Here is a 23,882-nt window from a genome sequence, read left to right on the forward strand (position 1 = left end):
TAATATATCTACTGCTTGGCAACTGCTATTGAAAGTTTTGCTTTCTTGTACAGACATAAATCATGCTATGAATGCTAAAGGTGCCATGAGTGACAAAACGGTTTGTTTTGAAAGAGCTAACTATTTCCTATTAGATGAAAAATTTCGATTTGGTTTCTATGGCAAATTTTGAGTAGTTTTTTGGATTAAATCTCTAAGGAAAACAAAACAACATCTTTCTGAAAGCAAACTGGGTTTTATTAGTGGACAAAAAAAACTATTTACAAGCAACAGACGAGAAAAATTGAGGACCTGAATTCAGTTTCAAGCCACCAGTGGCTCAAACACGCAAGAACGAGAAGAAAAAGTGCAAGATAATAAATAATGGCTCGGACAAAAACCTAAACGCAAAAGAAAACATGGCAAATCTTTAAAAAATCGACTATTTTACAACAAATGTTAATGCGCCAATGTATTGAGTAAACGATTTAGGCAAAATTTGACTTTAAAATAGCCTTGTATTGTATTTGTGTCATTTATAAAAAGGAATTACAATTTTATAATACTGGGTAAGGGAAATTGAAGATATTTCAGGTGTCGGATTTACTCAAATGTAATTTGTAATAAGTTTTGTTTTGTCAGGCTTTTATAAAGACTTTATTCCAATATGCTGATTAAAAAGTTAAATGGAGATTAATCCAATTGCACACCCATAATACCAAATTGAAATAAAACAAAATCACCAGGAGGGGGTTTTGCCTTCCAGTTTAACGTGTCACAATGACTATCATTCAGAAAAATGCACAAAACAAGCAACAATGAAAACACACAATGAAAGATAGAATGCATTCAACTGCAGGCATTTCACGACGATGACGACTGGTGGTGAATGACGTCATCACCGGTGACGTAACGAGCATGCTGGAAATCGTCGACGGCGGTTGTGATGGAGAATGATGAACAAATGACGTCGCGCCCGACTCTCGCGTCATATCTGTGACGTCATCATGTCACAAAGATGACGCCGTCATGGAACAATGGGGAACACCTCGTGCTTGGGGGTGCTTGGGGGGTTATCGCTATAATCGCGGTGGATTCCACACGCGCGTCGAAAGCAGCCAAGCGTAACAGCGAGCACACCATCAGTGACGTCATAGGGATGCACGGCAACAGGAAACAAACAAACAAAGAAACAACGGTTAGTGGTGACGTCACAACACCCAGGTCTACGTGGTTAAGTTGGGTCGGAGCGAATTCGCGTCCAAACCCTTATTTACAACACCAGTTTAGTTTATGTTATTAGTAAATCTCCAAAGTTAATTTGTAAATTAGATCCTAGTACTGAACACCAATAGTAAAATAGTTATTTTATAAACCCCATATGTTTTCCTATGTAGAATTTCCCAAAGGTAAAAATCCCATTATTAATATGGTGATATGATTTTTGTGCAAGTGAATCAAGGTTTGTGGTGACTGATCAAAGCCAAACAATGAAGAGTTTTTAAACAAATTTCTAGCTAAAATAAATCACCCAATAAATCTATTAAACAACAAACAGCCGTAAATCCACGGTTAGCACACAGAAATTATTCTTAACACCCAGCCAAAGATTTGAACAGCACAAAAGTTAGTAAAAAGCAAAACATTACAGCGAAATTTCAACCATTACCTACAAAGTTTAAACGTATTACTATTACCACAACACGTCATCGATTCGTGACGTCACGCTTAATTTCGTCACGCACTTGTGAGCGAGTGAATTATTAGTGGAACGACGAAAACAACAACAACGGCAACAACAACACCAAGACAAAGCTCGTCATATGACGTCATCACGTATATGACGTCATGCTTCAAGCGGTGACCACCTTACGTGTGCATGACGTGAGCAAAATGCAATTTTTTTATCATTAATCTTCTTGGATTCAGTTCGACCACAAGTTATATCGTTTTTCCGTCTGTTTTTATATTGTGCGTTTTTGTACAACAAGAAACAACAAGAAACGATTTACGAACGGCAAGAATCGTCTGCACCTCGCTTTGTGCGCTAGCGTGAGGTCAGATATAGAAAACATCGACGACAGAAAAGTGGGGGAAAGCCGTAAAAGTTTGATCCGAAATAGCGCAGGTAGATTTAAAGCCACATATCAGTTGAAGAGGACGGTTAAGACTGTCCTTTGGCGCAATACAACATTTATTATCCTGTCAAGAAAATTTAAATAAAACCAGCTCCTTGCCAATGTCGCTTAAACTAGGGAACATGCCGACTACGAAAATGACGGAGACGATAGGGGGACGCCAAAGAAAATTCGATAATTTACAAAACCAACAAACCGTACGCGTGCGCCGAAGCGCCTTTTCCTCACAATCAATCAGCTCAAATGCAAAGTTCAAAGTGTCACTACGAGACGCGCCGCGCGCTCAAACCCGCCGCGTGACGTCATCGGTGCTTGTGACATCACCGCGCGGCAACGTCGACCTGACTTTTTTGCCCCCTAGTCGGTTTTTGGACCCTCCCCTTTTTCCCCGGTATCGGCCATTCACCTTTTGCCAGCATCCTGCTAATGGTAGTCCGTCGGGTCCCTGCAAAGATAAAGAGGTAGATTTTAAAGGTTTGTTAGTTTTTCTGTTTGTTTAAAACACGCTATGCAATGTTAGAAATAATTATCTTGTATAACAAGAAAAATATTTCAAAAAAAGTCACCTTATACTTCACTATTTTCACATTCACATCATATAACGTCCCTATACAACACAATCTCCCATAAATCAAATCTTTCATCGTTGATCGCTACCACTCACACATTCACACATCATCACTGACGTCACACATTGTTACGTCACTGTACCAGTTTGTCACAATTGGGAATTGCGTCACGTCCGTTGAGACCATCCTGGCCGGGATCGCCCTGTCGGCCCTTGGCTCCTCGGCGCCCTCTTTTGCCCATCTAAGCGAGCCAAGAACGTCAAAACAGGTTGAGAAAAGTTAAAGGAGAGAAGTAAAGATAAATTTAAAAGGTTTAAAGAGAAACTGGCTGAATTTAATTGATGGGAATTTAACTTCAGGATCAAATGTAAAGTGTGGAAATGAAAAGAAGTGTTGTATGTGAAAATTTGAGTGAGAAATTTTTCGTCTGTATGAATGGAAGTGTGGTGATTCCCCTGGGGTGAGAAAACCTCGACACACGGATGCAACGGAGACACCGCAGTCACGCATGAGCGACGATGACACACCTGACCGACCACATGCATCACGTGACGCGCTTACGTCATTGTTTCGTGACGTCAAGTTTAAAGGACAAGTGCGAAAATCGCTACTTTCCTCAGCAAACGTTGCGGCAGAAAAAAGTCACAATAGACCGGAAACTGTTTCGGAAATGACGCAGCAGACACGTCATCAAGTCCACGTCACAAGCACACAATCGCGGTTCGCGATTCCACATTGCAGAGGGTTATGACACAACACACACTCGACGCAGGTTTAGTAATCTTTTTACAATCACGCTCGTTATGACGTCATCGCTGGTGACGTCATACTCACCAGAGGACAAGGGGCGTCGATGCCGGGGGCTCCTTCGTCACCTTTTACTCCTTTTCGGCCGGATTTTCCACGTCGTCCCCTCTTACCGTTCTGCAATGACGTCACGAGAAAAGCGTAGCGCGCCAGTTAGTAAATTGTTGTTAGCAATATGACGTCACAAACAAAAATACAAATAAACTAGAAACCGATCCGCAGAACGTGTGACATCACATTTTGCGTTTCGGTTTTCGATGATGTCATGCAAATAAAAGTCTGTAAAGACTACAGGTATTATCCAGCACATTCGCAGTGCTTTGAGGTTTGGTCAACTTTTAAAGGGGCCAGAAGCAGCAACAAAAGAGCCGTAAACGGCAAGACAAAATAAATTTGATTCAAACTCGGTTAAACGTTTACAAGAAATGTTCGCTTTTTTGCGATAGTTTGACAGTTTTTGCGGCGTTTTTGTTTCTGTATAGCTTAATCGTAACTGTTAGTTAAACTTAACAAGTGTATGTGAACCATGCTTCTGTGCACATGCAAGCTGCACACTTTTCAGTGATAATTGCACACGTGATCTTAATGCCCAGCCTCTAGTCAGCACCGCAATAAAAGGGGTGTGTGGTGGGTGTGTCCGGGCACTGGTGGTGGTGATTTGTATGTGCAGTGTGTTTGTGTTATTTGAAAAAGCTAGTATTTTATTGAAAAGCATAAATTTACATTTATGCAGTGATAGCAGTAAAAATAGTTTGCATGACTACTTTATATATTAGTAGAAATTATTAGAAAAACAGTGAGTTCATTAAAATAAGGTAAAATGCGTTTGTATTTATAGTTAAGTATGCAGAAATTACATATTAAAACAAAAAATGCAGTTTATTTTTATAATTTCAGTTGTTGATTTACCTTTCCAGCCGGGCCCTGAAATAAATAAAAGTATTTTAGTAAACAGATTTAAGAGATATTAATAAATCAATTTGTTATCAAGCTTTTATGAATTTTTTTTTTAATTTCAAAAAAATATGATTTCTATGAAACTTACTTGTAATCCTCTGGGACCTTCGTCACCCTGTAATCACAAAAAACAAATCAATTAAAAACGGAACCTATTAAAAATACTCTTGAAAAACCTAAATTGAAGTTGTTTTGTGATAATTTTAACATGGTTTATTTATAAGTGGATGGCTTTACTACATTTCAATATTTCAAAGTAAAAAATAAATCACTTTGCTCACCTTTGGTCCAACTGGTCCGATAGCGCCCTGTTGGTGCAATAAGAAACAAACAATTAGATAAAAGTTCAAATTACATGATTACAGATAAAAAACGCAAAACTGTGCAAAGTGGACGTGATAAGAAATGTTCAATCAATTTCTATAGACACTGTTCATGATTTGTTACAAAACTAGGTTGAAACATGCCACTTTGCAATAGATCTTACCATTGGTCCTGGTCTTCCCATTTCACCCTTTAGGCCGTAACTTCCTGGTAAGCCCTGTAACATAATAACCTTGGGTTAGCTTGGAATTGTTGTGGCAAATTTCGTAGTCTAAAATCAGAATAATATTGCTGCTGCAAAAAGCCGTAAAATTTTACTTTGTAGGAAAATTGATTAACAAACTTTAGGGTTTATATTAAACAAATCTTTAAAAAATCCGTACCGCTGGTCCAATATTCCCCTTTGCACCCTGTAAACAATATAACGGCTGTGAGAAATTTTTAGACGGAATAGCTGTGCCAACAATTTCGCATAAAATAGAATATCACCAAGACAACCCTGTGCATTATACATTCAAACATTTTACAGCACATTTATTGCGGTAAATTAGAAAACAATAATGTGAACATTCGACGCCACCGTTAACTGAATAAACACCTCCACACATCATTTTTGCCTTTTCGTAAAAAATCAAAAAATATAGTCTATCAAATTTTTCATGCAAAACACCACCTGTTTATGAACGATAAAATAAAACACCACCATATTCGCAAAGAATCACCCAGCCGTATCACCCAGGAAACCCCCCAAATCACCCTTCACCCAACACTGGGTAACTACCTTATCACCGGGTAATCCATCTAGACCCGGGTCACCCGGAAACCCATCTAGACCAGGGGAACCCTGTTGGTTATTGCAAGATTTGTTAAAAGCAAGTAAAAGCAGCCAACAAAGGGTTGATTTTGGTGGCAAAGCGAATTTACAAACTTCAAATGTTTGTAAATTGACAACAAAAAAGCAAAGTGGCCAAAATCACAAAATTGCATGTTAAATGTTATTGTCAATGGGATCTTTCAAAGACTGGATATTAAAAAATGTGCCAATATACTGTTTAAATGACAAAATGATTGTCAACATCTTTAGAATCACATCATCGCTTTGATTTGCATTCATGATGCATCACAAAGCAAGCTTTAAAAGCAAAGTTATAAACAAAAAACATAAACTTACTGGGAGTCCCATTGAGCCTCGTTCGCCCTTTTCGCCGACTCCATCGTTGCCTGGTAAACCCTGAGAAGAACAAAGTGGTTAAAAGTGAGCATGACATCATTTCTACGTCACAATCTCGAACTTACGTCACTGCCGGCGATACCGCGTGGTCCCATGGGTCCAGCTGGTCCCGGTGGCCCTCTTGGTCCAGGTATCTAAAATATTCACAGGAAACGGTTTAGCAAAGACATTTATGAGGTCAACCCACTAGGAATGCCACGGACAGTGAAAGAATGCAAAATGCCACAACAGCTACAAGCTAATGACAATACAAAAGTCACGGCCAAAGCAAGCATCTCTTATGAATGTAAAGTGTGTTGGTAGATAAAGAAAATGCAAAAGCAAAGTATGATGAGCTAGATGAGCGTTTTTTTGTAATAAAGTACATTAAACATGTACATGCAATTGAGCACTAAACACGTTTGAATTTTTTTGAACTAAACTTAGGATTTTTAAAGATTTAAACTTTACGTAACTTACACTTTGACAAGTTGTTACACCTTTGCGATATTATGCAATGCTTAGCTCCAGAGATTATTTGAACTTAAAAAGCTGTTAGTGTTAGATGTAGTTTGGGTTAAAGATTTTTTCAATTAAACCAAAATGTTCTATGGTAAAAAAGGCCCTTTTTAAACTTTGAAACTGGATTCCAGTTTCGTTTATGGGACGGACATCTATTTAAAAGCAAGATCATCATGCATCCAAAACCGATGACTTTGGGACAGTACAATACTTGTGACTCGCTTTGCAAGAGTTAAGCACGACAAAGAAAGCAAAAGCGTTGGTTAGCAGCAAGCTACGTTGCACCGCAAGCGAAAACAAAAACGTTTCGAATGCGACCAAATTCTATACGCACGTATAAGGCTCCGTTTGCTGCCGAAACTGGCGCAGTACACTTGCAATTCTGTTGAGAAGGTTCATATGTGATTACAACAAAAGCCAAATATGGTTGTTTATTATTAAAGCTGGAGTGGATAGTAATCGTATGATAGCAACTAGATGTCACTATAAATCATGTTTTTACTATGCAGCTTGAATTAATGCGGTATGATCTAGCAATATACTCACTGCCGATCCGTTAATTCCAGGAGTTCCCGGAGTTCCGTTTAACCCGGGGATTCCTGATTTTCCAGGCAAACCTTGATCGCCCTTAGTTCCATCGACTCCGGGTAAGCCCTGTGTACATTATTTCATTGTTAATATTTGCAAAAAAACATTGTTATCATTTTCTATAAGAATAGGATGCACTAAATTTTATCACAGAAAATCTGAAACTTACATCTTTTCCTGCTGGGCCACGTGGTCCTTCAAATCCTGGTTCACCCTTGCTTCCAGTGAGACCCTGTAAAATACGAAACCGGTGTTATAAAAAAAAATTCAAACAAGAACTTTGTTTACAATTATTTTAAATTACGAACCTGAGGACCAGGAGCACCGATCATTCCATCCATTCCATGATAACCAATTTCACCCTGTTTAAAAACAAAATTTTTAATTTAGTTGTTTTTTCGATTAATGAGTTTTTTTGTTGAATGTCCAAGAAAAAAAATGATTACAATGGTTGGTATTGAAAGTTCATTTCAACGTACCTTGGAACCCTTTAATCCTGGTGTACCCGTGTCACCCTAATAAAAAACCCAGAACATTTTGATTAAATTCGTCGGATCACGTCGAAAAAATAATATTAATAGTTTTGATTTTAATGGGTAATGCTGTTGCATTAAAGATTTGTTATGAGGCTTTATGACTGCATTAAAATTTGTAATCCTAAACTTATTACTAGATGATGTAATGACATACTTTTGGTCCAGGAGGTCCTGGTGGGCCTGGTAGAGCTGTCAGAGGAAGTAATGAGCCCTGATAAAACAATTGCTGTTACGGACTGAAGTGGAAAGTGACAAAGAAAATACGTTTGTGCGTAATAGTAGAAAATGTTTACTGTGTCGAAACATGTGTTCGGTTTTTGGCAAGAAAATAAATCGTATTGATTCATGCAAGTAACTTTAATACCGCTAAAGTTGTTGAGAAAGTATTACGGTTATTGTGAAAGAGAAGGGAAAATTGGATTTTCTATTGCCCAAAATCGCCTTTACTAATCAAAATTCTGTTACAACTTTGTTAAGAGAATGAATGATGTTTATAGGTGCTTTAGAAACTTGCAGAAAACGATAATAAACTAATGCCCGCATGCAACTAAGCTTAGGTACAATGACAAACCACACAGTTGTCAAGCAACAGAAAGAAATGAACGAACCTTCAGGCTTTCCTGCATGTCCTGAAGGAAAAAAAGACAAAAGAAAGAAAGCGTTAGTGCTAGAAGCAGCAAGTGTTGGGATCAACACACCACATAAAGTAAAAGCAATTTAAGTGCTAAACAAATACAAAATATTATACCACACGTTAGAACATCAAGCCATGCTGATGGGTAACGTTATAGTGCATTAGCACAATCGAAATCTTAAACTTTTATGTCCAAATGTTACCATATTTTGCTGATAAGGCTTAAGCAAGGTTATTGAGTGAAAAAATGTAAAAATTTAAAGTTAAGTTTGTGAGAAATGGAAAACATTTTTAGGGTTCAAATCTCGTACCTCTGGACTTAGAAAGAGCAGTGACTCGCCTGGGGTGCCTGGTACCCCCTACAGTGTGACGTCATAATGGAAACGCGCAAGCAAGTTGAAAATGCAGACAAGCATGGGTTGATGGGCGCATGCAAAAGAAGGAAAAGCAAAAATGTGGTAAGTAAATGAAAAACAATGGGTTAGTTATGTAAATTTAGAGAAAGAACACTTTTTTCTGGGTTCTACTGCAAAACTAAACTTCACAGCACTGAAATGGCAATGACAGCTCCGTGACGTCACAAGAGCGTCATACACTATGCGCAATTGCGAACTCGTGATGTCACTTAGTTCATTTCTACACACAGCAACACTAAGACTGGTTTGCACTTGTCTCAACTGAAGAGGGAATTCCGGGAAATTCGAATTTCGGAAACTCGGGAAAAGTAGTCCATTTTACGGAATTCCGCCCTGTAGCATTCGCCAAGTGCAACGCGCCAAGCTAACACGAATTCTCACGGCCAATCGCGTGCCATGACATTGTTACGTCACACAAAACACGCGCGGGTTGTGGATTTCGGGGGACTTCAAACTCCGCAAATACAAACGCACGCAATCACACGCAATCACACGCAACACACGCTATGACGGGATTCATGTACCGGGTTTGTACCGAACGGGCTGCTGTTACGTCCCAACTGGATTCTTGACTGGTCAAAGAAAAACGGATTAATTGAGGTTTCTTAACGCAGTTAACTTTATATTTTATGATTTCACAACGTGACCTTTAAATTGTGACATTACGAAACGATTTTTTTACTTAAACGGCATGGTAATTGGTAATGTACATTTTTGGCCTTGTTCAGAAAGATAAAAGGTGGAAAATGGTCCATCTATGCCAAGCATCGTTATAAGATAAAGATCTATAGTGCAAAACTGTTCGCATTCCAAGACTACGTGTAAAATATGCTGCCAATAGTTGCGTGAAAACGTGTGAACATAATCCACAAACTCTTACCGATGAACCAGCTTGTCCTTTGGTTCCCTGAAAACAAAATACATACATTTTTAAACTTGGATTTAGTTATTTTGAAAGTTATTCAAAAAATCCAACACCTTGCTTTAAAACACGACTGTTTTTAGTTTAGTTTAAAAACTTACTTTTTCTCCTGCAATTCCTGGTGGTCCTCTTGGTCCGGGCACCTGGTTATAATACAATTTTTTAAAGCTTAAATTCGGGTTTATATAACAACTTGTAAAATCGATTAATTAGGATAAGTTGGTTGGCTTTTTTTGAACAATATTTTAACAAATACTTACAGCTGGTCCTGGTGGGCCTGGAGGACCTGGAGGTCCTGGGTAACCGCGTTCACCCATGTGACCCTTTTGACCGAAATATCCCTGTCTTCTGTACTGTAATATCAAATACAAAATTTCAACAAGATCATTCATAAATATTTTTGACAAATCGAATCTAAATAGTTTGAACCAAACTATTCGATTCCCGATGGTTTGTATTGAATCGTTTAGATGTAAATAGTTTGATCCGAATCCTTTCAATCCGAATAGTTTAAACCGAATCCTTCGAATCCGAACACTTTTTATCAAACTAACTCCGAAGCTAATTTGTTTGTGTCAAATATTTATTATTTACAAGTGATTTTAAGCACTTAAGCTTCAGGACGAGATTTTAAAATAGGTTATATTGCTAAAACAATCTTAAACTTACCAGATCTTGGGATTCCTGATTGCGGATCACCGGTGGCATAACTTTGATCATAGCGTGCTAAAAAATATACATTGGATTAAAATGCGGCATGAAATGAGAAGAGTGTGTTAGTTATAAGTCACATGATCACATAATAAGACATGCTGTTAGTCTTGCCAAAGAAATATTTCCAAACTGTTTAATTGCCATAAGAAACCCTATTGTTCGAATATAAAAATCTTAAAAAAATTGCTGTTATTTGTTAGTTATGCCCAAAACAAACTGGATTAGGAAACTTTAACTTTGTTTCTTGCTTTAATTGCGGTTTCGTTTTTAGTCAAAACTTTTGTCTGGGTATTTATGTATTACTGCAGATGTGGAGATAATTTCCGGACAGTTTGTAAACATTTTATAGTTAGTCGCATACTTCGACACAGACTTTCATGCTACCTTTCGACGAATGGGTTTTTGGCGGAAAATGTCAAGCTCGTCCAATGGCAGCTCGTTGGCGTCGCTCTCGAGCGCTACGATTGGTGCAGCCACCTGACAATTCAGCCAATCACGAATGAGCATGCCACACAACACCCCTTACAATGTTTCTAAGCTACAGTGATGGTCCGTACTGCCCAGTCGGGCTGTCGGTAAAATTTAAACGTGAATTCCAACTGCTGGACCCAGTTTTTATGGGTTAGCACATTGGGGATTTTAGCATGCACCTTATACAGTATTATTGTTGTCTATTATAACTAGTTACATATTGATGAAAACACATTAAATTTTTAAAATATATATATACATTCATGATTTTTTAGTATATTTATGCGCAGAAAAAGCTATCCGTTTCTAATATTTTTAAAATTAACAATTATTTTTTTGGGTTTGAAATGTTAAATTACTGGATTTTTAAATAACGTTAGTTACAAACTTCTAAAGTAAAAATAAACCAATCTCTAACACCATGTAAACAGAACTCCACCAAGCAACACCACATAAACACACTAGCTATGGATATACACCCAAGCACAGGGGATGATTCGATGCAACAGCTGTCGCAAATCATCTCTATGACGTCAACAATGGTGCTTGTGTCACCTCACATACAACACTAGCATTTGTAGTAGTGCTGCTTTTACTTACTTCAGCCGTGGTGTAACCGGTGCCAATCTCCCCCTTTTGTCCTTTCTCACCGCGCTCGCCTTTTTGGCCGTCAAGACCTGGCATTCCCTGGGCAATTAACAAATTGGCGAGTTAATTTCATGACGTACAACGGAGACGACACATAAAAAAATGGCGGCCCTTGGTGAAATGTTTGTACGCATTGCGATTGCAAAAGTTTTTCAACAAATTTTATCTACCTTCAAAGTACAAACCAATACTGAAATATAAGTTACATCAAAATTAATACAATACGACTCAAAAGATAACCAAACGACAAAAACATAAGAATTAAACCCTTACTTGTACTCCAGCTAAGCCTGGAAGACCTGGCATCCCCTGAAATAACAAAAGTATTAATTTCGTTCGTAATGTAACAACCCAGTTGTGTAACATTTTCTTACCAATTCTCCTTTATATCCTGGCAGACCTGGTAAACCTCTTTCACCCTGAAAATGTACGGAAAATGTTAAACTTTATTCGCTAGGTATATTTTATGAGTTAGTTTGCTTGGTGCTTTCATAGAAACGATTGCCAAATATTTGTATAAGTAAAATTTGTTGTTAATTAGAAGGCTTGATTAGTAGTTGTTGTAATAAAAGAAAAAACAAAAAACTAACCGATTTTCCAGTGATGCCGATCGGACCCTGTTTAAAAAACACAAACATGATTTAATAAAAATAGACAAACAAAATGTTGCACAAGAAAACAAATATGGACAGAACAGTTGTTTGAACGATTGTTTCGGAAAGATGGTGGCTCGTATACCCCAAAGTACCCCATAAAACCCCCTCGATCCCCAAAATATACAAACCGGAAAACCAGGCAATCCTCTTCGACCAGGAATTCCAATAGGTCCCTGAAAAAAAAATAACTTCAAACAACTACACTTGAGAAAAATTGTCATTGAAGTTTGAAAAGTGTAGCTTATTTCTGATTGCAATAACTGTTAACACGTAAAAGATATAATAACCTATTACATTGTTTAAAGTAGTATTTTACTTTTTATTTTAGTAACCAAAAATTATATCAGTACTAACCCTAAAGCATGCTTGATTCGTATCAAATAAATCATGTTATTTTAGGTAAGGTATCAAAAGTTCACACACATGCTGCTAAAAAACGGTCCCTTTGAATTTTTGGCCTTTACCATATTAAACCTCCGCCCAAAACCAATTTAACTCACCAAAGTCACCTTTCCTGGCATGCTTCTCTCGTCACGTGACAAAGCTGTCCAATAGGAGCTTGGCATGGAAGTTTTAAATTTGTTTTAGACCCCGAGTTGCCCTTGCCCGAGCCACACCATCTTCCCAAAACGTTCGTTTAAAAAGTTTGGGAAAAAATGTCGATTCCATACGAACGTCATGCATATGCCATGTATGGTTAAAGTGTAACATGAAATGTGCCACAATTAAACTGTCAATGCCCATACAAACGTGCTAGTTGTGCCATGTATGTGGGTAATATGGTTAAATTCGGAATGTAGCCAAACTTTTAGATGAGTAATTCAGTTAAAAAGGTAGCCGAATTTGATTTTTTTTCTTTTTATACAGGAGTGGATAGGCATTTTCGTTACGCCATGCAGTATGCGTTACAAGCTTATGGTTTGTAGATGTAGTAACTCAGTCAATTAGTTAGTTATTTCATGCGTAATTATTTCTACTTAATGTTGCAAAAAATGCCTCATGCATATTTAACTACAGCAAAACCAATGGACCTACTTAAGTTTACAAGGCGTTCAACGTTGTTAAACGTGCGATAAAATGCATATTTCAGCCATGTTTTAAATAGTTGCATGTTCCAGCAAATATGTTGTTATGTAACAAGCAGATGACATGCATAATATGTTAATGGTTGCACAAGCTTATATACCGGGAATCCATTTTTGCCGGGTCGACCCTGCGTAATTCCGGCAAATAATAAAAAATCAAGTTTAGTTAGCTTGTAGTTCAGCCACCAGAAGCGGTCATTGCTCAAAAGTGTGGTTAACTTAAGCGCTCGACTTCAAAGTTACTTTTTTAGCCAAATATTAGCTGTAGCACCGAAGTGCGCCAAGTGCAAGGAAGGATTCCTTAATTGGCGCAAAAATATTAAAAAGCGTTGCATTTAAGCAAAGTTACTTAAAGCAGTAGCCTTAATCAACAGATTGGAAAGCATGGTCAATTTTGTGATGGTTTTTGTAAACTTTGTACATCTTCATTGGTTAAAGGAGACTTGACGACGCACAATTTGCCATAAGGTGGTGCCACAGAACACTCTACGAATCTTACCAACACCCAAAACATAAGAAATGGAAAAACCACGGCGATTGTTCTTACCATTTTGCCTGAAAAAGAAACAACAATGCGTTAGTTTTTGATACTCAGAACAGAATTAAAACACAGTTGAGCAGTCAGTAAAAACGTTTTTTTTTCAAAAATAAATAAAACCCCATTGAAATTGAATATGAGGAAGAGCAAAATGAGTCAAAGCTGCCGACAGAGTCACGACGCCAGAACCGGACGTTTGCAAAGTGGTGGCACGGGGGCTTGTAATTCAGTAGTTTACACACTCGAAATGGGGTGTTATTTTTAGGGGGCCAACAAAGCATTCGCGTGGGGCGTGCAATTAAAAACAGTAGAAACCGACACCCACCTCTGCGCCCCCGTCGTCCCGTCTTCCCCTCTTCGCCTGCAATAAAAACACGGCAAGGTTAGAAACATAAACACGTGACTTCTATTCCCACAGTGATTGGTTACTGGCGATGAAAGGACGCAGGTAAATTCAGCCGGTAATTGATTCTGATGGCAAACGTGCCTTGGATCGGGTTTACTCCCGCCCGTGTTGCATTTGACATTTACCAATTGGTGTTACGTTGTTAGTGCCAGGCGGTTGGCAAGCTTCCAATTGGCCAAAGTCGAGTTTAAGGCGATTTTAATTGAGTTTAACTCTGCCAGTTGCTAACACCTATCAACTTTCAGTAGACCTGTTGTGAATTGCCAATATTATTTTCATTATAGATTGACTTTATTTCTATCTGTAGAATAGTATGCAAATAAAAATACAGAGTATTATGAACGTTTGGAATATCAAAACAACAAACAGAAACACAAAAATCTCATTTAAATGCTTGATCATATGTAGAAGCAAAACTCCACGCACCAAAAAACACGCAGAAAAATCAAGGCAAAAAGAAGCAGAATCAGCAAACTCTTTTGCAAAGTGTCGCATAAACTTTGCTCTCCAATCTCGAGATTTAGTTTACAGTAACGAAAGCCCAAGACACCGGATATATCTATTGTGCTGTGCGAGGGTTTTTACAACGAAGTGAGACAGTCGTCAAGCAGTCAAGTGCGCCTTTCGACTTCACTGAGCACTCTAGTGCCCACTTGTGGAGCCAGGAGGACCCCTTGAGGCTTTTGTCGGACAATAGAAAAATATCTTGCGTTATCTGGCTTTGTTCGGACTATTTGTTGTGAAATTATTGCCGGAATTTCAAGGATTTGTCGTTCTTTGTTGCAAAGAGCCTAGGATGTATTTACTATCATGTATTTGTAATGTAAACACTTATCTACACGAGTTTCCTGTCCGTATATTCATAAAGAATTTACACAAATATTTAAAACCTATAATAAAGTCACAAATCCAGCATAAAACACATGGATTTTAGGCCGATGAAATATGCAAAGATTAGTGTTTCTTTCAACGGAAATTGCAATATAAAATAAATGACAAAATTGTAGTGTTGCACAAAGCACGATCCGCTTTTATCAAGCAGTAGGGCTTACTTAATTAAATTTTAATTACACCTTCCACAAAGCGCGTTTTTGTGCACTGAGCTTTCCTTAATGGACAGGCCATTGACCTCGACCGGCGCAGATATGCCCACGTGGCCTCAAGTTTATTCTGCAAGCGAGAGACTAGAGATAGTTTGACGTAAAGAGCAAATGGCTTAAACGTTCAAGAGTACTCGAAACCGCGACAACAAGTGTCGTATTTCTGTCGCTGGGCAAACCAAGGGCAGATGGGAGGCGACCTACGTTCCAACGGACAATGGGACGGGGATATGTCAACGAAGCGGATTTCGTTTAATGGATACGGATATGTTTGCTAAGGCTGCGTTGTGGCTGTTCATATAGGTGGAGAAAACTGTATGTTACGACAAAAAATATGTATTAGGGCTTTTTAATACGTACTTCACTGATGATAATACTAAACTCAGGCAAGCTAGATACAAGATAGATTTTAAATTCGTAATGAACTGGGAGACATACAAAACTAAAGCCCCAAAAGCGAGTAACTATCAAATTCAGCAAAAAAAATCGTTACCAGCTTAACACTGGCTAATGTGGGTGAAGTGGGTTTGTTTTCACCCACCCAATTGGGGCTTTAATCTCGACCCCCGTAGCGCAATTAGTTCCACATGGACCCCTAACCGCAAACAAATTAAATACTTCCCTGGACCCACCTCTCCTGAAATTCGTAACACAAACCATATACCGGCCGCAATTGGGGTAGACACCGCACATCCGGGCGGGGGTTAGGAGGCAATTTGTCATCGTTAACTCACCCCCAAGTCGCGAATTCAAATAAATTAATGCACATTAGGGTAAGGTGATATTGGTGCAACAAATCATGTTTGACTTTCTGCCCTCTGTCAGATTAACGTCTTCTCTAATCTCCAGAGACAGAAGACACAAGCTTATTTGCAGAAATAAGCTATTGCTGCCAGGCATAATGTTAGACCAAGTATTGCTCATCCAGCAGTTTTTATTGTAAACAATCGACGTTTCGACGTCCTATACAAGACGCCTCTTATTTGCAGAAGTTGCAGAAATTTTAACAGTTCGTTGCCTAATGGAATTGACCTCTGTGTTTATTTTGACCCCAAACCTTAATGGCTGCATGCTTTTGGAGTTGTTTTCTGTAATCTGTTGCACATATATGCAAAGTGTTTAATGATTTTTAGCCCAAATTGGGTTGTAGAAGAAATTGGCCAAGTCTTTCAATACATAGATGGTTCGAATGTAGATTTTCATTAAGACAACTATTGTCTGTGTCATATTTTTAGCGTAAAATATTGTCACAACAAAACTTGTATGCGAGGTCTTGGGTGATCATTTCTGGAATAAGAAATTTACCATAAACAGAAAAGCAGTGACCACCAAAGCAGTCAGTCAAGTACTGTATACACGTGCCGATCAGATTATATTGACCAGCGGTCAACCTTGATCTGTGTGACAGGTGGACACGACCACAATACGAGAGATAGGCTGATATCCTTGTGGGGGGTTAACCCGCGTAAAACGAGACAAAATAAACAGAATCGGTTTAGAAAATAAACAGTCACGTGACCTTAAGCGCTTTTGACTTCTTGGTCGTTCTGGAAGCTCAACCCAAAACTGGATGGGTAATAAGTTCCGGTCAAGATAAATTTGAAAAGCTTTGATCTTTGGAGCACGTATAATTTTTCAATTACTCCCCGTTTGCTACACGGGCTGGCTGCTTGATGATTGACACTTCAAATTTGCAACTTTCGGGCAAAATTTGTTTGCAAAATAAATTTACGGGAAGGCTGTTTGAGCTCCATCCAATAAAAACAAAATGACGACAAAACTTTGGCAGCTTCATGCTTGTCTTGTGGTTTATTGAACAGGGTGAAAGATTTCCCATCGGAAGTTTATCAATTAGTTGCGGCTGCCCGCACAATGACGTAACGCACCAGGTTTAACTTGAAAGAATTCGCGAGCCTCCTGTCAGCGGTTAACAAACAATTATCCTCACATAATTGAAAGTTCTGGTAGCAGTTGAAGTAAAGAGCGGATTTCGGACCGTTTGTAGCGTTTAGTAAGAGCGAAAGTAAAATCCTATTAGGCCACCGCTAATCTACGAGGGTTTACAGCATTCAAGGGTTATTGGATGAAACTTTAAAGGCAAAAATAGCAACTGCTACTGTAGAACTCGGAAAAACGCACACATCCCGAAATTTGTTTTATGACGTTATCTAGTCGCACATGAATCAGTGTGAAGAAATGACATTATTGTATAGGTGCAATATAATGTTTAAATTCCAAACATTATCATTTTTCCATAATGTTTCACTGCATAAATATTGTTTATAAACCCGCTTAAATGGGCATTCGTCAAGATCTACAGCGGAACAACCGACTTAGTTTTGCAAACTTTGAAATAAAAACTCTTCACTCTTTAATCCAATGTGTGTTTGCGGCATTTTTGGCACCGTAAAAGCGCGGGGTAAAATACACAAAGGTTGGTTTGAAGCAAAACAGATTGACAAGTTCAAATATCAGGGGATTATGGCAAGAGGTTGCGCCATCTATACCCGCAAACTTGACACTCTGACGCATTTTCGCGCCAAGAAATGTCTCTTTGTGCCGAATTGATGTTCAAGGGTTTTAAAAGTGAAGCTACTTGGCGAAAGACAAAACTTGCAAAGCTTGTTTGCCTCATATTTTGTACAAACTTTGGGTTTTTACTCAAACCAAAATTTGTCATGAACTCGAAATACCTTTGCAGCTCCCAATACCACCGATAGACATGACCCAAAACAACCTTTTCGTGCCTAAAGGGTCACCGCGGTCAACCCACTTTTTAAACTGCGACCCCAAAACTAAAAGGTGGGAAGTTGAACTGATAGCTTGTTGGTGTTTTTCATCGGACACTTGACAAAAGTGCCCTGGTTCCTGCATGTCTGCATAGCACTGTGATGAACACGAGGTACTTCTGTTTGAAGGAGTGCCACAAGCCATAACTGTGACCCTATGGACGCGGTTTCGAGTCTCACGGGACAACTACAAAGCCTAACAGATGCGAGCAAAGCCCCTGGACTTGCAAGTTTAATAACCCGTCGTTCTCAAGCCGCTGTTGTCACAAAATTGCGGTTCATTGCAAAGCACTATACCATTATTTGCTTACCCTTGATAACTAAAGTATGCGGCTCTTAAAGTGAATTTTCATTTCCCTAACTAGTGTTTCAAATCTTTAAAGTATTTTCGGATGTTACCTCAAATATATGGTATTTTATCAACGTATTTTGATTTTTCTTTAGTATGACAATATAGCAGGCAAGAAGTGAACTGCTGTAGAACAAACGGCTAAAGCTCCTACGTTTTACAAACTCAGAGTCCATAGAAAGTTACAAAGAATATACGCTGAAGCCAATCCACAAACATGATTGAATACACTTTCAATGTAGCGTTTTGATCTCAGAATATTCTGACGTGAACACTTGGATTGTGGGATGCGGTTTTTTCATTACAACTTCGACTTTACAGCAATCGGTTTGGTTTAGTGAAGATTTAAATGTAATTTTAAGATGCCTTTGTCTACAGCTTTAAACCGAAGGCGGTATTGGCATTAAGGTATAGTTTACGAGTGACAAGAGTATTAAACTATTGTTTATGGCTGGATACCAATCACTCAGACCACCCTGCGCGCCTAAAACAATGCGGTTAACTCTGTAATTTTTGTGGCCAAGCACTGAAGATTACGGAGAAAATGCGCGGTTTAAAACGTATGAGATCAAACGTACATTCTTTGCGATAAAAATAGCAAGATTCTGGTTGTCACCGCGTTGTATGCAAACCAAAAGCAATACATAAGAGTTAGAGAGTATAAAATACGCTTAAAATACAATTTAGATAACCCAAACAAAATTTAATAGCTTTGCTTTTTATTAACGTTGAAGATTTCCAAGTAAATTAGTTAACTAGAAAGTGTGAAACGGGCGTTATATCGTACCACATACGGAAAGCTACTGAGGCCAGACGTTTACATGCCATAATCTTGACAAATCGGAAAACAAGAGATCAAATAGCAAAGTTTGTCTGCGATGTCGCGACTGTAAACACAAATTCCTAAGGAAAAAACATGTCAGGTACACAACCTGGCTTGTTTGTTAGTTTAGGGAATGAAAAGACGACAAGTTTTTTGTAACTTGACACGTTTGTCCCCAGCTAGGGACGAAACATCAAAAAAGAGAAGAATCCACAAACTTGCAGCCTACAATGGGAATCTCCCTAACTTGCAACGCCGTGGCTTAGTTGAAGTTGAATTCTTTTCAATTTTTTATGGGGGGTGCTTTTTTGGAAATTAGAGCATTTCTTTGGTATACACGCAGCTAGTGTTCTAGTTGCAGCAAAGCATCGCAAAATTTCCCGACCCCAAAAAAGTATTTTAATAATTAAGAACAGACAACAGGTGGAAAGCAGGCTAAGTACGCGGCTTCGGGAAAGTTCCCATACCCCAATACGGAACACGAACGCATATCGCAAAATTAAAAAGTTGTGTATTTCGTGCCAACATCATCAGTCATCCGCAACATGATTTATCTCATCATGTCAGACAGCGACTAGTTGGGGCCGGCTGTTGGGCGTAAAATGACTTCAGAGTTGCGGTTGCTATAAACAACAGCTTAAACCCGGTGGGTCGGTTGCCAGAGCTTGTTCCAGGCGGAAACAGGCTGCCTTAATCCCAAATATGTCCCCTCATTAATAATTCACCGACTCTTGAGGGAGTTGGTGACGAGAGTTTGAGTCACAAAGCGCCAAGAATTCCCGACTTTTCAAAATTTCATAGACATCAGATAGGAGAGGTTTAACGACAGACCAAGGCTTAATGAATATTTTATCGTGGAAATTACGAGGTCTGGTCAGGATAAACTCCTAAAGAAACATTTGACGCCAGTTGGAGGATTCCACTTTAATGGTGAGAACTTTTATTGGCTCAGTTTGCGGTGAAATTCACACTTGGGGGCTTTACAGACAATTTACGGCCTAACATATGGAAAGCACTTCATATAACTTGGAAATTTCATATAGATTAATCAGACTTCAAAACGATATGCTTTATGAAGTCAACATCTGAGTACCTTTAGTTGGGGCTATTTTGGTCTGCATAGTTTATAGTAAACGACTTGAACTACATTGTAATGTAAAATCCGCAAAAAATGCCTTCAGAAATAGCCATTGGATGGTTTGTGTGATAAAGCAAAAATAATATAGCAAAATAGCAGTCAGCGTTTCGGCACGTGCGCTACACAATAGCCGATCCAATCCCATATGCCCATAATTTGGCGCGCGACCATTGTGAAGTCATAATGTGGCTCAGGTGCGTCGCTATTGTCCGCAATTGGAAATCGCTGGCGCAATATTTGAACGTCAAGCCGAACTCACGCAATATCAACGCTGCTATATATTATGTCAAAAATACGGGGAATTCCCTTTTTACGTGGTTTGTTGGTAAAAAGTAAACGCCTCAGTTTTACATCTTTAGGAGCGTGTGCTATGGAAATATTTGTAGTGAAGTTATGTAAAAGTCAGAGATAAGTTAATGGGCTAGCACTTCAGGCTTTAAAAGCGGTAGCAATGGGAGTTATGGCCAAGTAACAACAGCGCTATACAAACAGCAACTTTGGCTCCACCAGTTCAACTTGGCGTCCATCTATCATCGCCAGCAACTCGATTCGACCCCTAGATTACTATTCCATCTTTCACTGTACGCGCGTCAACAGTCTGTCCATTATCTGAAGCACTTTGCCGAACGGTAAGATCTTGTTCATGGATAGGAAATAGCCCGTATGCAGACACTCTGCACACCGCAGGCCAACTTGACCTGGTTTTGCAAGTAGCGATTCACGTGTAACATTTCAAAGAGACCGATAGAACAAATCGTTTAATCTTAGTGCCAAGTTCACTCGATACCTTAACCTTGAATCATGCCTTTCAAGGTCATGTAAAGAGACTTGAGCTGATGCTACTCAATTGGTGTCAGCTAATTTTAGAGCGGCCTTGCTCGATTGCAATTCAAACTTACCCTCTCTAGCACAAATACACAGGGGGCTCAATCGTAACCAGAATTTAACCCCTAGGGGTCAAGCCAATAAAATACGACACCCAGTTTCCGCCCAACCCCAATCGCCCCATCGCGAATCGTGGCGCCAACGAGTTACGTCAAATGACTGGAGACGAATTTGGTTTCGAAAAAAGGGTAATCACCTTGCAAGTAATCGATCATCAAATCGATATGTCACTTGGCGTCAATTCGCGGCGTTTGCATACTGAACAAGTCGCGTCGATGTCCGGTTCAAGACAAGTGAATCAGGTCAAAAGTTTGTTGCCGAGGACAACACCACCGGTCTTCCGCAAGCAAGTAACGCCGATTGTCGCTAAAGTGTTGCAACAAACGGTTTCATTTCCCGACGGTGCTTGCTGCTTATGATTCACGGAAAACAGGGTAGGGTTTCCACGTTCACAGGAAACTCACGGTTTTCTGTTTCCCTTCGTTGAAAGTTCTAGAAACGGGGCGATGACTCGACTGCGAAATCAGCAGGTCCTGATCAAATCAGAATTCTACAGACTTATCCTGCCTTTCTTGCAGGTGCGAAGGCCAGAAAAGTGTATGCCTTTTTGTAAATTGTTTAAAACAGGCGCGCGTTGACAAATTCACTCCCTCCGCTATTCAATTATGCATCAGAGCGATTCGCAGATGGATTGCGATGAAAATGTTGCGGTTTTAAACCGACAAGATATGAACTCCGATTAATCTAGATTCGCTTTCCGCCGAGATAAAATAGAGATTGCATAAATAGAGGTTTACACTGCGGTTCAAAGCACATGATTTTCTTAGAAACAGAAGTCCAGACTTAAATTTGCATTTTAGAGACATTATATAAACAATAATTAATTATTCCTATGGTCTTATAAACTCTAATAAATGGAAATTCAATTTATCCAAATTGCCTAGGTTTTAAAATACAATTCAAACATATTTTTTAATGTACGATGATTAAGTTTCCCAAAAGAGTTCAACACTTCATTGGATCACAGTCACAGCGTTTCAAGTTGAAAGCCTTAACAACAGATGAGATATAAAGAGTCAACTTCATAAGCTTGGCGGTTGCACGATCAGAACTGAATCTCAGGGGAGCAATTGCGGCCAAGATCGTTGCTCAAAGGTGCTAAATGGTTTGCAGTACGCGTTCCATGAATTGCAAAGCGGAATTTAAACACCAATTTAGGACAAGATGGAGTTTTGAAGACGGTAAAAGTGATTATTACTCCATTGGTCACTTCACTATGGTTTAATTTTACCTTGTCTTTTTTTTACCTTGATCAAATCACAAAAGAGCATCATAAGCGTTTTGTAGCGACAAAGAATAAGACCATTTGAACCTTGGGGCCTTCATAAGCAATCCAATTATTCACAAAATGACCGCTACTTTGCTTGAAGAGCGTTTGCCACAACACAACAATCACAGTTGTTAGAAAAGAGGCGAGAGGAAGCCAAAACACCTGGACAAGCAGTTTCCACTCAAATCCTTACAAAAATATTGTTGCTTGGCGAAAAGGGAAACGTCGATTTGGCCTGACACAAAGAACGAGCCAGCTTACGGGATATTGTGTCGCTGGAAATAAAGGAAATTTAGGGCGGGGTTAGCGACAGATCAAAAGAGCCACGAGACATTCGCATCCTTTTAACCGGGTACGTAAGGCTGGTGACAATGTTTGCGTGTTAGCGGGTGAAAGAACTGGAATTAGGGGGCTGTTTGGGAACAAATAACCACCCAGGTTTAGGGGCTGTGCGTAAACAACAAAACCGGTTTCCAAAAGTTAAAACTTCCTGCTTTTATATCTCAAATAGGACATTATAGGTACATAAAAAAAAAACTAAATCTAAATTAAAGTTGGTTTTACAGTAAAATTCATTTTCGCAAACTTTTAAACAATCCTGTTTCGTTTGGCTTGATGAAACCAAGTTGTAATCTCGGTAAACACTGTTTTTTTCATCTAAATACGGTTTGGAAATTGGTCAGCATCTTTATTGTACAACTTCACGTGCAAATTTTATACCTAACCCAACTCGGTACAGAACGAACACCAATCGCACTTTTTCAGTTGAATAAACATGTAATGAGGCAATCCTTTGCTGTGAAACCGATCCCAACCTACCCCAAACTCTACGACCCCAAAACCCCAAGAGCTTAATTCGACGAACAGCGGTTTTGTGCTACTATATTTACGATAAAGCAGTCACGGAACTTTCACTTGCGCTCATGTGAAACAAAACACGTCGATCTATCGTCAATGTTACGAAACCGGGGAACTGTTACATGTTGTTATGGGGGCGGGAACCCACTTCAGGTAGCCGAAAACTGGGGCCAGGGGGCGTGGGACCCAGGGTTTGGGATTTTTTTCTGATTAAGATGCCGCTTTAAACATTTTGTGCATAGTAAAATTGGTTTATGCTTTTAAAAGGTCCAGTAACTTTAATTTTGTGTAATGTATGTGCAAAAGAAAAGGTATTTCTTAAAGCGAACTATCAGACAACCACTAAAAACCGTTAAATACTTCAATGGCGATTTTCAGCAAGTGCAAAATTTCGATTTTACAAACCCCAGGCTTTTATCGCGGCCGAATGATAAGACAAGTCAGTTTGGATCAAAAACCCAGTAACTCTGGATTGATTGTAAGGTCGGAA

The 23,882-nt window shown here is 39.0% G+C and overlaps 1 protein-coding gene across 8 annotated transcripts in view; it reads right to left on the reverse strand.

Annotated features, from left to right (window-relative positions):
- Positions 1–215: 215 nt before the first annotated feature.
- Positions 216–23,882, reverse strand: part of LOC145234053 (uncharacterized) — a 33,825-nt gene continuing 10,158 nt past the window's right edge. Inside the window, exons 3-31 of one of the 8 annotated variants that reach the window (XM_080098830.1) lie at positions 14,040–14,075; positions 13,724–13,731; positions 13,278–13,304; positions 12,026–12,052; positions 11,810–11,854; positions 11,709–11,744; positions 11,388–11,474; positions 10,701–10,793; positions 10,272–10,328; positions 9,863–9,955; positions 9,704–9,745; positions 9,561–9,587; positions 8,576–8,623; positions 8,239–8,259; positions 7,785–7,841; positions 7,574–7,609; positions 7,403–7,456; positions 7,264–7,326; positions 7,053–7,160; positions 6,071–6,139; positions 5,946–6,005; positions 5,556–5,618; positions 5,158–5,184; positions 4,938–4,991; positions 4,732–4,758; positions 4,539–4,565; positions 4,403–4,417; positions 3,521–3,610; positions 216–2,562 (exon numbers count right to left, since the gene is read on the reverse strand). In XM_080098830.1, the coding sequence (XP_079954956.1) occupies positions 2,401–2,562; positions 3,521–3,610; positions 4,403–4,417; positions 4,539–4,565; positions 4,732–4,758; positions 4,938–4,991; positions 5,158–5,184; positions 5,556–5,618; positions 5,946–6,005; positions 6,071–6,139; positions 7,053–7,160; positions 7,264–7,326; positions 7,403–7,456; positions 7,574–7,609; positions 7,785–7,841; positions 8,239–8,259; positions 8,576–8,623; positions 9,561–9,587; positions 9,704–9,745; positions 9,863–9,955; positions 10,272–10,328; positions 10,701–10,793; positions 11,388–11,474; positions 11,709–11,744; positions 11,810–11,854; positions 12,026–12,052; positions 13,278–13,304; positions 13,724–13,731; positions 14,040–14,075 (1,559 nt within the window). In that variant the 3' untranslated portion in view covers positions 216–2,400. The other 7 variants (XM_080098824.1, XM_080098823.1, XM_080098825.1 and 4 more) reach the window with 7 other exon arrangements.

The sequence above is a fragment of the Phallusia mammillata genome, chromosome 6 (genome assembly GCF_965637545.1).
Source record: "Phallusia mammillata chromosome 6, kaPhaMamm4.hap1.1, whole genome shotgun sequence".
NCBI lineage: Eukaryota > Metazoa > Chordata > Ascidiacea > Phlebobranchia > Ascidiidae > Phallusia > Phallusia mammillata.